We start from the raw sequence: 20,012 nt of genomic DNA, 5'->3' as shown, positions 1-20,012 counted from the left end.
ACAGGGAGCTCAACAATCAGTCATTTTTGGCACCACACACTCAGAAGTGTTCACTAAATAAAGCATCCCTACAAACCTGCGTACCCTGAGGTGGGACAAAGGCACTGTCCCACACACAGGTATGCAGCAAGCTGGTCGAACACTGCAGCAAAAAGTGCTGCTGCAGCCGCGCAACACTCTGAAATCCTGAGAGAGAAGTTGCAGCGTCCACTATGAATGTTAATGTATTTTATAATGAACACTTTGGACAAACAGAATAATACAGAACTTGTTTAAGTGGCAGTGACTTCAACAGTCACTGCAACACACGCTAAAAGCCAAAAAAGTAGTTTTAAAAAAAGTGCATCGATAAGTGTGGGCATGGTGAGGTAAGAGCAGGGCAGCGTCGACCACTGCAGATATTTAAACTGTGATACTGCTGAGTCTGCAAAGCAAACAGGAGCGAGAGTCGGAGGCGGCTGCATGATTTTAGATTCTGCAACACTGAAAGTGTCAGCAGAGATGTGTGGCGCATATCGATGACCTGAGAGTGAGCGCAGCCTGCTTGAAATTCTTGTAAATAATCAAAAAGAAAATTAAAGTGCTAACATGTTGACATTAATAATATTAAGAGCTTGTGCATGTGAACCAGGCACCTGTAGTGTAAAAAGTCTGGATGTGTTTTTGTATGATCATCACTTAATAATTAAACAAACATTGCTTGGTTAGTCTATTACAAAGTTTTGCCTTTTTTTCTGTTAATTGATTTGTGGATTAATCAGCACCTAAATGCTGCACTTTTACAAATGGATTCAATAAGTTTGATATTTCTTAAGTGTTTTGTATAAGATGGTTTTCTTTCGTAGTGTTGAGTCTTATTCTGTCAGTTGAATTATGAGGAGGTCAACTCTTAACTTAGTTTGTTGTAATGGCAATAAAGTTAACTCAGCCCACTCAAATCTTTACCAAAAATCTCCTTGCAAAGGCTTTTAAGTTGGCACTTTATGATTTGCATAGGTCCACTTAGTACCTCAATACATCTTTATGTTAGTGAATGCCTGTTGTATATCTTTCAGTAACATCCAACAGAAAAATGTGAAGGGCGTTTGTGGAGGCCCAACAACCAACAGACATGAATCCTTTCAAAATACACCTTATGAGTCCTTCGGTGGCTCCTGGATAAATGAGTGGCAAAAAAGTGTTTTCTGCACCTGGTGGAGCTACCAGCAATGGGAGGCTGAGGGCAACACCACCCAGGGCTCCTAAAGCATTACCCGCAAACAGACACACAGTCAGGCAGCAGGACAGGGAGGACAGGCCCAGGCAACGTGTCATCAAAGTGAGAGCTTCGACCGACAGCCAGTCACATAGTCCCAGCAGAATGCAGGAGCCACACAGGAGAATATGTGCCGTGTTGTGATCTTCACTGAGCCACAGGAAGTCAAAGGAAACCAGAGCTGGAGCCAGAACTTCACTGGCCCACTGTGCTTCCCTCTGGATAGACGTGAGGTGTGAGCTGGAGGGATGCAAGAGGCAAAGTGCTGCAGAGAGTCCAAGAAGGAAGAGGCCTACTGATGGAGCCCTGTGATCCTGCAGAGAAATGTGGAGGCGGAGGAAGAAGAAAATGACAAAGGGAGACATTTTATACATTAATGCATTCATTATCTCATTCCCAACTAAGGAAAAGTCTGCTTTGGTACATCTAAAAAACAAAAGTATTTGATATGTAAAAGGAAAATGATCTTCAATATATCAAATGCACTAATATAAAACTTAAACCAATAAGTGAAAGAAGCTTAATAAACATGCTAATACAACTATAATGAATTATTTTAAATATCAGTGATCATGGTAGATACAAGCTGTTTTCTCAACAACAAAAAGTTGTCGTGCCCATCACGATTTTCCTGAATCAAGAGCGACACACTGGAACTTTTCATCTTTTCCAACCGACAGAACAATATTCAAAGTTATCAAATTAACTTTACTTAAAGAAGACATGGCTGGAAAAACAAACGAAACAACACTGTAAAGCTATCTATTATGAAAAAAAGGAGAAGCATGTTTGGAATTTGTGCCTGAAAATGACTTCTTCAGTAATCAAAATAGTTGTAGGTATTTATCTGGGTACCTTTATTTCTTTGCACATCATGTCCTGTATGCATAAGTGTGGTGTTTTTTTACTTCTTCTGTAAATTGTCTTTTCTCACACCTACCCTCTTGCAGTGGTTTAAGGCGTTAAAAATAACAATGTAAAAATATTGAATCATGTTGCTGATGGTCAAGTTGGCTTTTGTGGGTAATATAGAGCCATCAGTCAGTATCAATGTTTCATAACAGCAAAAACTCCTCACAGTGACTTCAAATCAGGCCAGCTACAGAAATACTTATTCATACTGCTGTAAATTAGACCTACCTTAAAGAGTGTGTAAGAAGAGTGAAGTGCTGTGGCAGATAAAATAATGTTTGTACAGGACGTCATCCACTCACAGGACGCCATTGATCCTGAGTACGAGGGACACCACTTGGTGACACCTCCACGCAACCGTTGCTAACGGCAACACAATTTATTTTTCCCCACTAAACGCCTCTAAGGGAACTAATATATCTGACGTATGTGTCTTAAAGATTGGCCAGTGTTTACTGAAGTCACTGCACTACCTGACACAGACCCCCAAACCAAACTTAAAGCACAAACACAGGCGCGTTTGTTTGGACACGTGACAAGTCCGGATATGGACAGTGCGCATGCCACAAAGAGATGCATTCACTGTTGCTCGTAAAGTCTGTCACTGTACCCTGAAGGAAAGACGTGTAGGCTGCTACTGACGGAAGGAAATTATTTTTTGTTTCTAATGCCACTAATATTTTTTTCTTCTGTAAATGCGTACACCGTGTATCATTCTGGAGACGTTATTTTGTGTTTTTACGAGACAATGCTGTACAATTAACATTCAAAATAAATACCGAGTTACAGTTCAATCTGCTAACATAATGGTTAAACAGAAGAAGATCCTGACTTTTATGACAGTCCCTGAAGGCAGCTTAAGTTCGAAAAGTATGGCCGCGGAGTGTTTGACAACAGTAACAGAGCAATGGATACGGGACAGATTACAACTACATCATCCATGTCTCGGTAAAAAAAAAAAAAAAATCTCATGCTGATACAAACTCTTCAATTCAACAAATACTAGCTTATACTGAGGCCCAAACCGATGCGTTTATTATTTGTTAAGCAGTGTAAGCATCGAGGGCTAAGCTAACCAGAATGAGCCGAGCTGCGAGATTCAAAAACTACAGTTCAGTCTTATTTTGTTAAACAGGTGATGTCCGCTCATTGAGCCTCCCGGGGACGAATGAAGAGAAGATCAGACACCTGGGACATTCACTGAATAACTTTGTCCGTTTAAAGTCTCTGGATCTCTCATGCAACGCGCTCCTGTCTGTTCAGGTAGGTTATTAACTATTAACACTTTATTTCAATTTAAAACACCTATGGGTTTGTTTAATGATCTTCCAAATGGCCTGACAGTCACATTATTATTATTGTGTGTGTTGCTTGTTATAACTCCTTAATGGATGCCTGCATGATTTAACTGATTCACTTTACAGATGTTTCTAATAATTATCATTTTACACACATTCAACCCAAATACAGTCATGAAACTAATTTGGTGTCTTTGAAAAGTCACGTAGAGATTGTTAATTGTCTTGACGCATGGCATGACTTTGTACGACTTGACAACTAAATGACAAACCCAGCTCTCACCACTCAGATTCATCACCTCTCTTTAGAAGTGGACTCTTTCTGAGTACACACTTGCCATCCCTCCCTTGCACAACACCATTTTTTAAAACTTAATTTGAAGATGTGGAAGGCTGATGTTGTTATAATGTGATAGTAACTGTGTCTCAATCCCGTGTTTTATCCTCCTCAGGGTATTCAACATTTAAAGTTGCTGGAGAGGCTGATTCTCTACTTTAACTTAATTCCTTCCCTTGAGGAGGTAAAGGAAGTGTTTAAGCTGCCAGCTTTGAGAGAACTTGACCTCAGGCTTAACCCTGTGACCAAACGTTACCCAAACTACCGCCCCTATCTGGTCCATGCTATGCCCAATCTGCGCAAACTTGGTAAGATGTGGTGACTTAATGCACATTTAGTTATTCTTAGGTCAGTTTTAAGCATAACTCATGGTCCATTACTTTCCAGATAGCTGTTCAGTCAGAGACACTGAGCGAAAAGCTGCAGTAATGCAGTTCTCCTCTGATCTTCTACCTCAGCAGAAGAGCTCTGCTTTGAATCTGGCTGCTGACCAAAGGTACCATCATTGATTGTTCTAGGTCTTACTCAATGAAAATGCACAGAAATCTTATTGGATCAAATATGAGAAATGGAAAATAAATCTTTGGAAAAGTTTGGTAAATGATTCTACCACATTTCCCATCAGCCTTTACAAATGCCCATAATAACCTAGATCTATCTACTTTATCAAAATGAGTCTGCTGTTTGCTTGAGTTACACTTTTGCTGTCATTGTCTGTGTTTTCCAGACGCTGCAACAGGAGACTGGCTTTAGTTGACCGCTTAGCCAAGAGGCTCTCGCTCGTCACTGACACGGATGATATTGTTTTGAATTTTGTTGAGAAGGATCAGAGAGATCAGAGTGAAACTGGGGCCCTCTCTGCATTTAGCAAGAAAGCAAAGGGTAGGATGTCAAAGTTGAAAGATACATTTATATTCAATTACAAAACAGTAGAATTTGGTCTTTGTTTGTTTGTTTCTATGCATTTAAATCTGATTTCTCTGTCAGAACCCAGAGAGGAAGAATCAAAAGATTTTACAGGCCGGAGAAGTTCTACTCCAATAAAGGTAATACTCATTTAACTTTTGGTTAAAAAAAAATCTAACAGTCAGTACATGGAATTGGTTAAACTTTATGGATTTTTTTTTTAGGAAAATGCTAAATCCATCCTCAGGTATCCTCCCACAAAATATGGTAAGTTATTTAAGTTTCAGTAAGAAATTATGTAAATTACTCTTCAATCTCAATGTACAGTATTTTGTCATTTATCTTAAAGTTATGATGGAATTTACTCGGTGCAAAGAAATAATGATCCATGAGCAATTTATGAAAGAAAGGCATTTTTTAAACACATAAAATATGTGGTTTTGATTCAGTGATGAGAGTAGACAATCAGCTCTTTGTGGTTAGAGGATCATTTTCCTGAAATAGTGATGTTGTCCTTTGTTGTTGACTCTATATAAAACCACCACTAGGGGGCGACAGAAGGCCATTCTTCTGTATTGTGTATTTTCATTATGAACTGAATGTGTCTATCTATGGACCTTTAATATCTTTGTTTTATTATGCCATTGTCTATTGACCTGATAAAACAGAGTCCAAAGTGTCACACGTGAACCAACAGCCTCATAAAGAATGCTCCACCTCATTAAACGTGATTGAAAGACCGAAGGTGTCCTTCGGCCCGTATGTTGAGAGACACACTGATAAACAAAAGCAAAAGGACACCGCCAATCAAACCAGACGTGCAGCCAGGGGACATTTTACCCCAAACCCTGGTAAGTGCTGGACGTCTGTTCATAATAAAACATGTTGTAAGATGATACAAATAAACAATTACTAAATGTTGTTTTCTTGGCAAGTTGTTAAAGTTCTGTCCTCAACTTTTTCCAGATCAAAGTCGCCGTCATAGCTTTTCATTTACTAACATCCGGCCTCCAAGTCCACGTCGACCTGGTTTGAATCTTTCTGACCCCTCCAACCCCATCTTACACCCCCCAAGGCTGACCTACTCCAGCTTCAGTAAAACAGAAGGGGGCTGCAGCCTGCCGCAGCAGAAGGAAAGGAAACAAAGGGTGGGAAGTTCATTAATATTCCCAAACTGAATCATTATTTGTTTTTCCTCACTACTTGTAATCAACATATCTGAGATTATTTCTTTTCCCAAACCAACTAATCTCTGACTTCATCTCCCAGGGTAGTTACAGGAAACCCTTGGAGATGCTTCTCAACCTTGTGGACAAACACTGGACTGGGGAGAAGTCGCTGCATCAAAACAACAACTTCCTGTGTGAGTTTGGTTTAAGGAATGTGCTATCTGATTCCAAGAGCCTGAATGTCTTTTCATCATTTCTATTTTTGGCTCTAGCTCAGGCAGTCCAGATCCTCGCCATGATGGAAAACGATATTTCCAGTCGAGAGGCCGAGGTCAGGACCTTAAGACGGGAAGCTGATGAGCTGAGCTTTCAAAGGGCTGCAAGAGAGGAAGAACACAAAACTGAAGTCCGTAACCTCTCATCTCAGTTTGAGGAAGCTCGCAGTGCAGTCGTGAGTGGATGAGGGTTCTAACAACAACATTGAGCTTTAGGGTTGCTTTGATAAGCACCATGTATTTACTGCCTTTACTCTGACCGACTCAGGGCAAACTCAATGAGCAGCTAAGGATCGTCTTGGAGGAAAATGTCGCTCTGCAGAAACAGCTCATCAAGTTAGAGCGACAATATCTCAAGTCTATGATGAAAAGTTCTCCTATGACTCAGATTAAAGGTGGGTGTAAATCCCAGTGGGAGACACACGAGTAAGCATCTTTCTGTGTTTCTCTCACACGCTCTCACTCCTTGTGTTCACACATCCTCAGAAGCTCAGTCAGAAGTGGAGGAGCTGAGGAAAGAGATCGAGGGGTTGAGGCAGAAAGTGCAGGAGGCAGAATCGGTCAAGGAATTGTCAAACATGCTGCAAGAAAACCACAGGTAATGAGATGCAGCAACTGCATGTCGTCACTACTGTCTTTAGACACCAACAAAAATGATCCCACAACTGATTTACTTATTCTCTGTGTATGACTGTAGGTCCCTGGTGGCTACTAATGAGTGTTTGCTAGCTGAGCTGAAGAGAAGTGGGGATCTTTGAAGGAGACTTTGAATGAAGAGAAGCACACCGGGATAAAAAAAAAATATCAAAGCCCAACTACGCTGAGTCACATTAGCGTTGCATTCGCTGCATGATGCCCAGCAGCTCCAGTCTGTTTTTCATTCATTTTTTGTGCCTATTATGTCCCAAGCTATTGTGTTTATAGTTCAGTGAATATTATCTTGAAAAACCGTTGCTTTGGTTTGTGTAAAGGAGTGTCAAAGGTCTCTTATTTGAATAGATTAATTGGGGGACATATTAGCAAGACGGTTGTAATTTATTTTCTGGATCAGTGAAAAGGTTGTACCTCTACGCCATTTCCCCCCATTTTTTTTAGGTCACTCGTGTCTCCATCTGCTTTGTACGCTGTAGTGGAATGAATGCATCCAGACTCCAGCTGCACTGACTTTATTTATACCTCAGCCTTAGGGCCAGAGAGCTGCATGCTTTCCTCTCACAAACACTAATGTAAGCCATGGAAAAAGCAGGTTAGAGCATGTATGTTTCTACATAAACCCAATGTGGCTTTTTACTTTGATGTGACTGTTACAGGTCACTGGTTGGTGCTACTGCTTACTTGTACGCAACTGTGCTGCATTCCTGAAAAAGACAATGAGAATGTAAAACATTGTGTTTGGACTTGACACCCTGTGACCTACTCAGCAGAGGTTCTTAGGTGTGTGTTTTATTTTCAATAATGCACTACAAATCATGAGCATACATTAAGAGGTCTAAAGAACAAGAACAAAACACTGCATGCACTGGGGCACAATATTACATTAAAAGTTATTTAAAAACAAAATAAGTCATTATTGTTCCTCCACATGAAAGGTGCACAATATTTGGCATTAAGCACAGAAAACAGGTCATACTCGAACCACTGCAGCAGACGGGGAAAAAAAAACACGAATAGCTGCTTTTTGATGCACGATTCTTCATCAGCTGAGGCTACAGGTAGTGTGTGACAAACACTGTCACTGTTGGAAAAATATTCTACAAAAGGATTTTTAATTGTTTGCAAATGTTCCCTTTTTCTCACACAGCAATGAAGAATACAACAGTAAAAACCTGCTTTAGTTTGAAGTTGAATTTGTGCCTTGGATGACGTACCACTAATACTCCAAGTCTTCACCGAAAGAAAGCAAATATGCATTAATATGTGAAGCTGACTTTGAACATGTACAGGTCGATATACAGTATATTCATTTCAAGCAATACAAGATTTCATCATGATTGAACAGTTTGGGGTTTCTTTTTTTAGCAAGACAATATTGAAGTGTGTCCAGTAGTCTGTCCTCACAGCAGTATATCAGCATATCAGAAATGACGAATGCCTACTGTCATCTTTACGCTTCTGAATCAAATGCAATATACAGAACATGCACAAAGTACAGCAATACCAAAAAAAAAAATACGAGGCCAGTGTGATAAATTAAGCCATGTGGCTATTTTTTTTTCTTTTTAGAATATACACAATCTTACCACAAATATATTAGAACTACAGTATAGAAATCTGATGAGGAAATATAAGTAAAATGTTAAAAATACAATCTTGTACAACTGAGCTCATCTCCCCTGGTCAGAGCGTCCTTCTTCAGCTGAATTCACCAATTTCAAATTTTAAATGCATGTTAGCAAAATGGTATGTGGGTAGACATAAAATGGGACATGGATAACAACAGCCACGGAGAAAATGAGGAATTCCTGTTTCTTTTTTTTCTTCTTTTTTTCTACTTGTGTTAAAGTGGACCTATTTAAATGGTTTACACAGAAGGGCGTTTGCTTTTTGTCTGTTCAACATGTTCACAGAAGGAAGGGGAAATGGCAAAGGTCGAACATGTTCAGTCTTAACAGTGAACTACATTGTTTTTTTTAAAAAAACCTTTAAAAAATGGACAAAACACTTCATTTTTCTTGGACTGTGTTGAAGGCATATTACTGAAATGACTGAGTTTGTACAATAATAACAAATAAACAGTAGATTTTAGGAAGACTTAACAGTTTGGGATGGCAAAAAAACAATTTACACTTAAGATGAAATGACCAGTTAAAGCTTTTTAAAAGAATTAGTCATCCATTATATGTTCAAAAAAATGTGTGCCAATTACTGAAACTGCAAATCAAATTAAAATGCATCTTATTAGCTGAATACGGGAATAGAAACATTTCCATTTAAAAGTGGGATGTTGTAATTCATCAAACTGTCGTCCCACTTTTGTTTTTTCTTGGCATGTGTTCTCAATTGTGCTCAATAAATATTATAAGGCCCTATCATAACAACAAAGCTTCATTATTCATAGCATAGCAGTTTCTCTCGTTTGTTCTTTTCAGTGTTTGGCAGTAACTTAGAAATGAGACAGGAATGTACCAGCTGGTGATGACTTTGTAAAAATAGATGTAAACAGTTTTCCAGTTCTCACACTTCACAAAGAGAGGAACTTAAAAAACTCTCTCTCGGACACACACACACACACACACACACACATAAAATAAAAATAAATGGGTGGGAAAATATATGAAATCCTATTATTTTGTGCTTTCTTTGAGGACTCATTTAATAGAAAATGACCCTAGAAGTTGATCAAATGTTTATTCCTCATCCCTTGGCCTCACATGGGTTTGCCCTCTGTGGGTTTATTCACTTTCTTTTCATACGACCCTCGATGTTTGTATCCCGAGACATATCCTGAAGTGTCAACTATGTCTTCTCTTCCCGCCTTACCCTTCCCGCGCCCGGTGGGGTCAAAACGCTCCTTGTGCGACCCTGTAAACTTGCTGGTGTCCGTGAGACGGCTCACGGTTGGGGAAGCCACGGCTCTCTGTGAGGAAGTTTCAAAAATATTTGAGTTTTATTTTCTGTGATTTCCAGGAGTGAATATATTTGCTTAAACACCATTTTCAGTCAAAGGTAACATTCAGGCTGGTAGGTATAAAAGCTGTTTTCATGTTATAGTGCTGTGACTCAGGTTGTAAGAGGTATAAAGTTAGGTAAGGGGACAATACTTTAAGGTTTAACCATTTCTCCATTCATTAGCAGCTAAAAAGACAATGAACAGTGAAAATCTGCAGCAAATTCAGGTAATATTGTGAAAACAACATACTTTATGTCATAATAACCATGAAGAATGGACAGCACAAGAGCTCCCGAGAAGTGAAGCCAAAAGACTTTTCAGAGCCTTTCAGATAGGATGCAGTGAGTGCTGCTCACTTTCATTGTCTATGTGTTTTGCGGCATGAGAGCGTATATGCGCGCGAGCTGAGTGCAGTGCAAGCTCGCCATCTGTGCGCGCTGCACTGAAGTAAAGAAGAACTTGGCGCGTCTAGAAGAAGGTAAGTTCAGATCACAACAAAACAATGTCCCACTTTCCTCAGCTCTATGAAGCCGGTTTAAAGACCTACCAGGATGTCGCAAGAAAGCTCTATGTTTTGAAAAGATTTCCAACAGTTTGGGTGTACCAGACGTGTTTAAAAAAAAGAGACAGCAATGTGTGTCTGTGAAGCGGTTGTTAAAGAGCTGCAAAAAGAAGGATGTTGTGCGATGATCGACACAACAAACTCAAAACTCAAGGCATACAAATCTTGCGACGATACAAATTTGTAGTTTGCAGTCATGTACAGAACATTGAATACTGAGAATTGTCAGATGTGTTTTGTGTATTAAGGACTGACTTAATACCTACAACAAAGCCATAAAATGCAGCAATACAAGATGTAATGACGGCTGCATCTTTCTTCCAGGGGGCGATTTCGACAATGGTATTCTATTGAAACAGAGGTTGTGTTTCTTCTTGTCCATTGACATTTTCCCCCTTATATCAGGGAAATGGCCTGCTTCTCCACGTTTCTCTGCACTTGCAACTGCTGTATAGTAATTGTGACGTCTACCCCACATTGGTCCATAGGAACGGCCTAATTTCCTTGCTGATGTTATTTTAGCTGATAAGGTCATTATGTGCTAACCTCAGCTGTTGTCTAATGCTACCTTATAGGGTCATCAAATAGGTTTTTTTTACTTGACACGCGACCTGAAATCACTCCTGATTTTCAGATTCCATTGTCTACTAAGTTGCTCAATGTTGGAGAATGAGAGAATTAATAACGATTGCAAGATACCCTTCATTAATTCAACCATTCAACCTGGAACACAGCAGTACACACTGATATAAGCATTTAAGTTTCACAACATCAGAGGAAATAGGCTGCTGTGTGTATTGGTGAATTAAGTCGGTGATATTCAGGCTTTTTACCGTGACTCCAGCAATGACGGGTGCCTTCCCCTCAATCAGCTTGAAGACTTCGGCCTCAGCCTCCTCTCCTGTCTTTTCTTTGTATTTCTTCCTGGCCAGCTCTCCCAGTGCAACCTTGAACTCGTCATATGTGATGTTGCGGCTGGATTTCTTCCTGAAATGTAGGATAAAATAAAGGAGCTTAAATATTGGATACTACTTGTCACATTGCAGCGCATTCATCTACCAGAAATGTCAACTATGTTACTGTATTTAGCTGTGCTCCATCAACAGCAGCTAGTTTCTACAGCTTCTAAAGCTGGAAAAGAGAACAGACAGTAGTGTACACAGAGCCATGTGTGATCACTTCAACATGGCAGATGGAGGACACAGCATGGAGATGGTATTCCTGAAAGATAAACAATGAGAAAAACTTTTACTGTTTGGATTTAGTCTCCCAGTGTGACTCAGTACTTGAACAACTCCACACACACACATCACATATTCACCTGTAGACTGTATATTGGACTGTCTCTTTTATCATGCTTTCTATTTAAAGCTGTAAAGTTCAGCTCCAGGAGTCTGGACCCAGAGCCCTGATGTGTGTTCTTCCAGTAAAAGGACATTTAGACCTCTCTTATCACTACACGCTCATGCCAAAAAGTTGTTACCCTTGAAAAACCATAACACTCAAAATTCTGAGCAGTCTCTAATTTACTTCAGTTGTTGAACTGGACACGTGCCCAGCCACGTTAAAAGTGCATAGTAACACAAATACAAACAGCCATTGCCGTGGTGATTAATCACCTAAACAACTACCTATAAACCCTGCTATCTCCCTGGGCAACCTGCTGTCATAGCAACCAGCTACAGTTAACAGAGATGTTTGGGTTTATTATTAATTCGCCTCATCCCGTGACCCTTTTTTTTTGTTTGGGCGATCCTTCAGTGGTAAATATTTGAGAGCTTCAGTCGTGTGCGCCTGTTCCATGCTGTCTATTGTCAGGAGAAAACTGGAACTCCAGCTGCTGTTTCTATCTCAGGAAGATACCTGGGGTTTCTCTGCAGATCTCTCCAGAAGGAGTTTTTTTTTTTTTTTTTAAATCTCCAAAGTGTAAGAATGATGAAGCTGTGTAGCAAATTAGAAACAGAGGAGGCTGAAATAAGAGTTAAAACAGACAAAGGTTGGAGGGCAAGTGGAACTGAAGTTTTTTTCACGGTTCTACTGTAGCTGACCTGCTGTCTGTTTCCATTAGTTCAACCATCTGCAGTAAAGGGTCCATATGGATCTGACGCAGTAGCTGACAGTTTTTTTTTTTTCATGTAAATATGCTCCCGCCTATAATCGTGTTCAGCGGTGAGGAAACAAAACTAAAGCCTAGAAAATGAAGCCACTGTAACCATGACCGATTAATTAGCTCGCACCAGATTTCTACCTCATCCATACTTCATGCTGTGGTGTTCTGGCTCCAAGCAGACAGCACAGCATCGACTCAATGTGCTTCAGCAGACCTCCATACCCCCGATAAACAAGGATTCATTCAGCCATACTGCGATCAGTCAGTGCTCATTAGGACGTTTCATTTTTCGTGTGCAAGCAAAGAGTTTTGACACTGATTAAGGGGAAAGTGAATCTGCCTCTCTGGCATGGCAGCCCTTCCCCGCCTCAGCCATGCCAGGAGTCTGAAACTGTATGAAAATGAGCCCCTCCCCCCCAGTCTGCATCTCTCTTTAAATCTGAAATGATCACTGTCTGATTAGATTATTCTCTACTTTACTCATCAACACTGCAGCCTGGTTTGAATGCATGCTAAACTATCTTGGACCCTAATCAGAACCTGCAGGCCTCAGACGACAGAGGCTGCAAATTCACAAGCAAGTCACACATCCAAAGACAGAATGTAAAAAATATCACAACAGGTTCGCCATAAAAAAACGTGCGTGACAGGAAACATGTTTTTTTTTTTTCACCTTTAAATCCCTCATGTGGTTACAGCATTGCAAATGTCTAAATATTGCTCTGCAATGGAGCAGCATGTAAACGCGCTTTAGTCCCACAGCCAGCTTTAAGTTTCCTCTCTGTGTTTTGCCAAGAATATTTCCCCAGTGGTAAACATAAACACACATTGCCATGCCAACAGTGAAGGTGTTGATTATGGTAACTGAAAATCAAGAAAAACAAGGGAAGCTTTTAGCTTTTCAACTGCATAACCGCACGACTCTGAAGGTTGCTTTGTTGGTCAATGCCAGTCATGAAGACATGCAGGCTACAAGAAATACTTCTGTCTGCATGATGCATTCTGCATTGTTATATCCTGCAGACAAACCTTGTATTCAAACCTCTTCCTGAGTGGAAAGAATATGCAAAACAAAGACTTAAAGTTGTTATCATGCACAAATGAACCTGGGCACTGGGTTCAATCTGGGACATGGTTGGTTAAGTTGACATTTCTAAGCTCTTGTGACTTGTTTTGAGTATTTTTTTTAATCATAATTGTATTTATTTATTTCAAGTAAGCTATTATATCTTACAATTTCACACAAAATAACAAAACACGGTGCAGTTTTAGTTTTCACTTCACTAAATGTTTGTAGTAGTGGTAATCGGTATGTGCTGGATCTGCTTTTAAAATACTTTATCCTTCCGAAACATCCTTGTTAAAAAAAGACAGGATCAAACAGTCTCAAACACACAAATAACACTAAAAAACATTTTGGATTCTCCTGTGTAAACGTGTGCACACAAAGTGACTTAGATGAAACTGTGATTACACACCAGCAGAAGATGGAAAATCCAGTAAATCAACATGAGATTTCCAAGCAGACATTTTTCAGGGCTTCTCCTCTCCAGACTCGATGATGAGTGGCTTCCAGCCATACACTCTTCTATTCTGGTGCCTTGTAGCAGAACAATCTTTATTCAAAACGTTCAACCAGAATAAAGAAGGGGCTCAAAGCTGCTTTGTATTTGAAGGAAAATCTCTTTAATAACCAGTTCTCTCTTGCAGCGGCGTTATACTTTGCCTGTTATTCAACTGCGTGAACTTTTCTTATTGTATTTGGCCAAAATTATAACACTCGATGAGCCCGGCAAGACATCTACACTTCTACCAGTCCAAACAGTTTGACACTCAGTACACTGGTTTAACATAAGCACAGCTGTACAGATGAAAAGTTGTGCCTCCTCTGTGAAACAATATTGAGGTCACAGCTTCGTATTAGACTCTACTTCACTTAAATCAAGCAGTAAAGGATGAATCAAACTAGCCTGGGGAGGTACAGGATGAGCCATCTTGGCCTCTTGTTCTGGCGGCTGTTTTCTGATGGACAGCTCCAGATGAACCAACTTAATATACGAAGTCATCTTTCAAAAGGAAACTGCCTGGAAACATGGAAGTCAATAACTACAGACAATGTGACTGAGAGTTGATTCTATCGTGCCAATGGTTATTTCAGTTTGACCAACACTGTTTGCTTCATACCATATCTCTGCAGACGCTAATAAAACATGAAGCAATTGGTTGACACCTTCATTAATTCTAATCCCTTCTGGTTGACCTTTCAGCCAGCCAGAGTTCAATAATGTCTGTGCCTGTTGAGGCAATGTCTGTTGAGATGATGGATTTAATAGTCTAATAAAAAATAATAAAGTAGAACAGTGATATCCTTTGTATTTCAGTCCTACGGTTCACAGTCTGTCTCAGTATTCACCTCCTTGTTCTTACAACCACAATGCTCTGAGGTCTGCAGCACTTAAGTGACCTTTCGGGCATGCTGATCTGGGTGACTAAGCCTCTTGTCATCTCTGCTGCTGTCGTAAAAAGAACACACTCCTGTAGGGGCATGCCTGCAACAAGATCTAATCTTGTTGTAATGTTTACAGATTTATGTATGGCGCAACAGCACAGATAACCTTAAAGAATTCACCATTTCAAAGCACCAAACGTCTGCTTCGTTTCTTACTTGACTTTGCTGAAGACAATGTCCACATCAGTGAGGGTGATACTCTTGCCATCAATCACGCCACAGTCTTTGCAGAGCTTGGACCAGTTCTTGCCGTGCATCTCCTTGCCGGTAGCGCGAGTGTCACCGTGGATGGCGAAACGACGAAATGACTCTTCCAAAGCGGTCACCTCAACCGGTGTGGACGAGCCCATTCCTCCTTCACTGGTCCCGTTAGACTCGGTGGAAAGCCTTTTGGACGTGCGGTCTCTAGACTGGTCATTATGTGGCCGTAGAGGGACCGTGCTCATGTTAGGGTGCTTGGCTGTTTGAACTTTGAAGTCATCTATGTTGGCTCTGAATGGGAAAACAATCGATAGTAATCAATTTGGGGTGTACAGGGCTGTTTTTGGTTGAGGTGAAATTAGTCTTCGAAACCAAATTACCAGCTTAGTCTTACACCTGAACCACATCATTTAAGTGACAGAATGAAAAGGTTACTAAGATTTACAGGAAAGTCTCATGAAGTTAATCAAGTTCAACAGGTCCACACAAAATGCAACATTCAATTCCACTCTTATCTTCGGTTGAAATCCATCTGATCCAATTTTGTTCTGCAAGACTTACAATGGACAAACCCTCCCACAGAAGTTAAAGTGTGTCATGCCTGCATGTCAAGACACAGCTTGCAGAGTTGTCTTTTGGCTGTCCCTTTTACAGTACTTCTGTGTTACACAGCCAAGTTTAAACAGTCCACACTGAGGTGTCTTTCTGTGTTCACACTGCCTGTGAATGGGCAGATGTGTTCCGTGTTCTGGCACAGAGGTGAAGGATATTAATAGATCTCAGTGGAATTCCAAGGCACACAAATCAAGGAACCGAGGGAGCAGATGGATATTTGAAGTAAAACAGAAAATTGTGAAAGTGAAGGCTCATGGAACTAGTTTAAAACTTACTTGTGGTCTGCCATGCTCGTGCAGGAGTTTGGTTCCTTCTGAAGAGTGCTTGAATTAGCTGACTTTAGTTTTCTCTTTGTGCTGTGGAAAAATCAGAATGGAGGTGGATACTGTGAGGGGATGTGTTTGAACATTCACTGTGTGTGTGTGTGTGTATGTGTGTGTGTGTGTGTGTGTGTGGTGGATAGAAAAAGGAATAAAAATCAAAGCAATTCACTCAAAATTCCTGCCAGAAAAATATAACACACTCCTCATTATCACTCTTTTATCTTTCACAATTATCTGTGACATAACATCTATTCCAGTCTGTCACACAAACAAGGCTATACTTTAAAGGAACCCGGCAGATACCACAACTTCAACTTCCTTATCATTCAATTCCATGTTAGAAATTGTTTGTTGTGACACATCTTTTAAGGGCGGTATTCCCTAAGACACGACTTCACTTCTCTTCACCTCCATTCTCACTTAAGACGATGATTTCATTCAGTCTGAGTTCAGGGATTCCTCTCCAAGCACATCATCGTCCTCATTTGTATTTCTTTGTGCACAGCAGCAGCATTTCTCCCTCTCAGCTTAGCCTTACGCTTGAACCACATCTAAAGTGCTTATGTTAGTCACCCTTCCTAAATGAGGATGCAAGGAAATCAAATTACAGCCATACAAAAAAAGGCAAAAATACGCCTTGATGCCTTATCTACTACAATTATGTAATTCTCTGCTATATTTACAGAAAGTGTTGGTTCTCTCCTCACCTTTCAGCTGTTCCCATGCTTAGCGCAGCATCCTTAAAGGATGTGTGTTGCCGTGGCAAAGAACCCTCCAACAAACTCTCTAAAACAATCTAGTTACAGTTGCACTGAATCCAGTTTAAGGAGATAAAAACAAGACGCAAACCGCAGAGAGATGTTGTGGGCTTAACTGCCGCTCCAGCTCGGCATCTCGCAGGTCCCTCAAGTCACCAATGAAGAGTGTTCACTCACCCTAAGTGACACCATGTGAAGCAATAGGTTTTTGTTTCCACGACCCTGTGGCCAACAATCACAACTATGACCTCGCTAAGTACAGTCCACCCTTAAATTGGTACAAAAGTTCCAAGATTGACACAGCATAAAGCCATTATCATCGAGATAGGATTCTTAGGGGGGGAGGGGGGGGGGGAGAAGAGATGATTAATGTCTATGAATAATGGCATTCAGAGCAGCACACACTGGGAACCTATTGTCCAACACTAGTGGCTCCTCTGTCCGGCCCATGCCTGTTTCTTCACACATACACACATGGTGACATCGCAGAGTACCACTATTGATGGCAGGGGTTTGTAGTCATATGTCATCGAGGGCTCGGGCCAAGTCAATCCAGAAAGAGTTGTTGAAGTTGTTCAGGCCACAGCCTTTTATTCTAAGAAAATATCATAAAGTATGCATGTCATTTATTTTATATATTCATCTATAAATCCACTGAAGAGTAAGAGATGAAGATGGAGCAAGTTTGCATGTTAGTTAACTGCAGTGAGACTGTAAATGTGTGCTGCACTGATCTATTGTAATTAAATGCAATCTAATCAAGCTTCCCTCGATGCAGTCAGATGTCTAGTCTACCCGCTTCTAATGAGATCTGGAAAACCCACAAAGGAGTTCAGTTGTGTTTTTAGTGACTCCAAATCCATTTGTCGAACTAATATCTCTGAATTTCTCACTTTTGTGTTGCAAACAATTCTGAGAAAAATCCAATCTGGATTTGGTTTTGTGAAAAATAAAACCAAAATGGCAGATGTCCCAGTTCAGATGATCAAGTATATGAACTGTTTTTATTCTATGGTCATAAATTGGCACAAGAGAAAACTAGTTTGTGACAAATCAGGCACTGTTATATCATACAGTATTGTCCCTTTCTTTTTCTCTTCTAGAATCAAATAAAATCGTATTCAAACAGATAAAATTAAGAGAACAAATCCATTTGGGAGACCCTTGAATAACCCAATTGAGGAAATGGCAAACTGGTGTGACACCATTGATTACTTTCTCTAAAATGTCCAAAAATACCTCAACACTTACAACACAGTTTCAAAGAGCTTAAAATGATATCTACATGTTTGCAGAACCAACATGTTAATGCACTAATAATGTTCAATTGAGGATCATATAGATCAGGGAATCAGCAAATCAGAACATTTGAAAGCTTGAAGAAGAGAATATGTTGGGGGTTTTGCTCAGTAAAAGGCTTTTACAAAAACAAATGTTAACAAACGTACAGGTAACTTTTGTTGATGGAGTGATTCAATAAGGGGTTCAACTACAATTCCTCTGGTAGGTGTTTTTACAATCAATGGGATTATGGGTAATGCAAGAACAGTTACATGTCATTTATCTGTGTTTTCATGTGATCTATGTTTAGAAGTTCTTCTTTTCATGCAGTGGCTTCCTGCATTACCCACACTGAGGTTTCATCTGACACTTTACTTTTCTGTGGGGATGCACATCCTCTTAAAAAGATAAGCTTCTGCTGTGTGTGTGCTCCGTTGTGTTTCAATGACAGCAGCCAAATCTGAGTGAAACAAAGGAACCTTTTCATTCTCAAACACCAATTTATAGTCAGTAGTTTCAAGTGACTGAGTCCTCAGTAGAACGAGCCTCTTCAAACCACATCATGTTCAATACATGAGAGAGAGAGAGAGAGAGAGAGGTCATAATCACTGCTCTGAATTCAGAGGCCTGAAGAAGACCACATACAGAGATTGAAGGGAAAGTAGAGTTCTGACAGCTTATTTAATCATATTATTGCAGACTGTATAGACTTAAGTCTATTCAGCAATGCTAGATTACCAATATGGGAGTTTTTAAGCTAAATCGATTCTCTGAAATATTAAATAAAAAGTAAATTACAACCATCGTTTTATATCGGTTTTGTACTGTGCCTTTATTTCTGCCCCACTGCCACATAAAAAAAACGAGAAGCCATTTGGTTAAGGGCAGATCTCCAGAGACAAATCTGTGACTGGATGACAGCATGCTTACATACACTCGCCTTCTGGCAAAACACTGCACAGATGAGTGCTTTGGCTATAAATTGACCCATTTTGAACCACATCTATTCATAGCAACAATACGCTGGAACATTCTATTCATTCTCGAGGGAGGAGATCAGCCAGCAGACAACGACACGCATCCTGAAATACCAAAACGATACATTTTGTGTTTTACTGTTTGTTTGGCAGTTGGAGTAACTCGCAAAATGATGGCAGGGTGTGATGTGACTAAGAGAGCGAGAGAGAGCGAGAGAGAGAGAGAGAGCGAGAGAGAGAGTGTGTGTGTTTAACAGCAGCCTCCTCTCCTCCATCATGCCATCGTAATGCGTGGGCACAAAGAGATCCCATCTGCTTTCTATCTGGATCAGCATCGTTTCCAGGCTGCTGCTCTGGAATGTGAAGGTGTCAGTCAGTCAAAACCGTCATTAACACACTTAAGACCCCCACTCTGCTCAGGACTGACCTCCATCTAGAAAACAACATGTCCGCCAGATTTATGATACCAGTAATTACACCTCTGGGCAAAAGAACCTTGATTGTTGCCCTAAATCTAGTCAGACGTATTCATGAAGATAATTTTGAAAAAAGTGTCAAACATTTAATGGTTGGAGTTTTTCACCTTTCAGAATTTACTGCTAATCGTACAACATGGATGTTTTATGTACATTAAACAGAATTTAAAAAAACGTCACATATCTACTTCTTAAGAAAGGGGAGCAATGTGTCCATCGAAAACTTAACATGTGTTTTATTTTTTTATGTTTTATTTTTCTGTTTGACTCGTCTTTCAAAAGATGTGCAAATAAACTAAACTAAACTAAAGGTAAACTCCCGCACACTGTCTAAGTTGCAAACAAACATTTATTGGCAACGTTTCGGTACTAGGCAAATTTGCCTGATGATGGTCTAGTACCCAAGCGTTACCAATGAATGTTTTTATGAAAGTTAGA

The 20,012-nt window shown here is 40.1% G+C and overlaps 2 protein-coding genes and 1 long non-coding RNA gene across 3 annotated transcripts; 1 reads left to right on the top strand and 2 right to left on the bottom strand.

The window, feature by feature from the left end:
* Positions 1–213: 213 nt before the first annotated feature.
* On the bottom strand, positions 214–3,308 carry LOC132983938 (uncharacterized). Its single transcript, XR_009674892.1, has 2 exons — positions 2,396–3,308; positions 214–1,569 (listed from the first exon to the last, which is right to left on the bottom strand). It is a non-coding gene; the product is annotated as an uncharacterized LOC132983938 (long non-coding RNA).
* cep72 (centrosomal protein 72) lies at positions 3,030–9,389 on the top strand. Its single transcript, XM_061050510.1, has 14 exons — positions 3,030–3,115; positions 3,303–3,430; positions 3,918–4,110; positions 4,190–4,298; positions 4,530–4,684; positions 4,790–4,848; positions 4,933–4,972; positions 5,365–5,559; positions 5,675–5,856; positions 5,978–6,071; positions 6,150–6,328; positions 6,421–6,547; positions 6,639–6,750; positions 6,850–9,389. The coding sequence occupies exons 1-14, from the start codon at positions 3,040–3,042 to the stop codon at positions 6,908–6,910; spliced, it is 1,710 nt and encodes a 569-aa protein (XP_060906493.1). The 5' UTR covers positions 3,030–3,039; the 3' UTR covers positions 6,911–9,389.
* Positions 7,539–16,975, bottom strand: LOC132983934 (tubulin polymerization-promoting protein). The gene is made up of 5 exons (XM_061050508.1): positions 16,790–16,975; positions 16,035–16,115; positions 15,100–15,435; positions 11,158–11,311; positions 7,539–9,729 (listed from the first exon to the last, which is right to left on the bottom strand). Exons 1-5 carry the CDS (start codon positions 16,804–16,806, stop codon positions 9,520–9,522), a joined length of 798 nt encoding a protein of 265 aa, XP_060906491.1. The 5' UTR covers positions 16,807–16,975; the 3' UTR covers positions 7,539–9,519.
* Between the last annotated feature and the right edge of the window lie 3,037 nt (positions 16,976–20,012).

This window comes from Labrus mixtus, chromosome 11 (genome assembly GCF_963584025.1).
Source record: "Labrus mixtus chromosome 11, fLabMix1.1, whole genome shotgun sequence".
NCBI classification, from domain to species: Eukaryota; Metazoa; Chordata; class Actinopteri; order Labriformes; family Labridae; genus Labrus; species Labrus mixtus.
The sequence above is the reverse complement of the archived record's forward strand: the minus strand, read 5'-3'. Positions and strand labels throughout refer to the sequence as shown.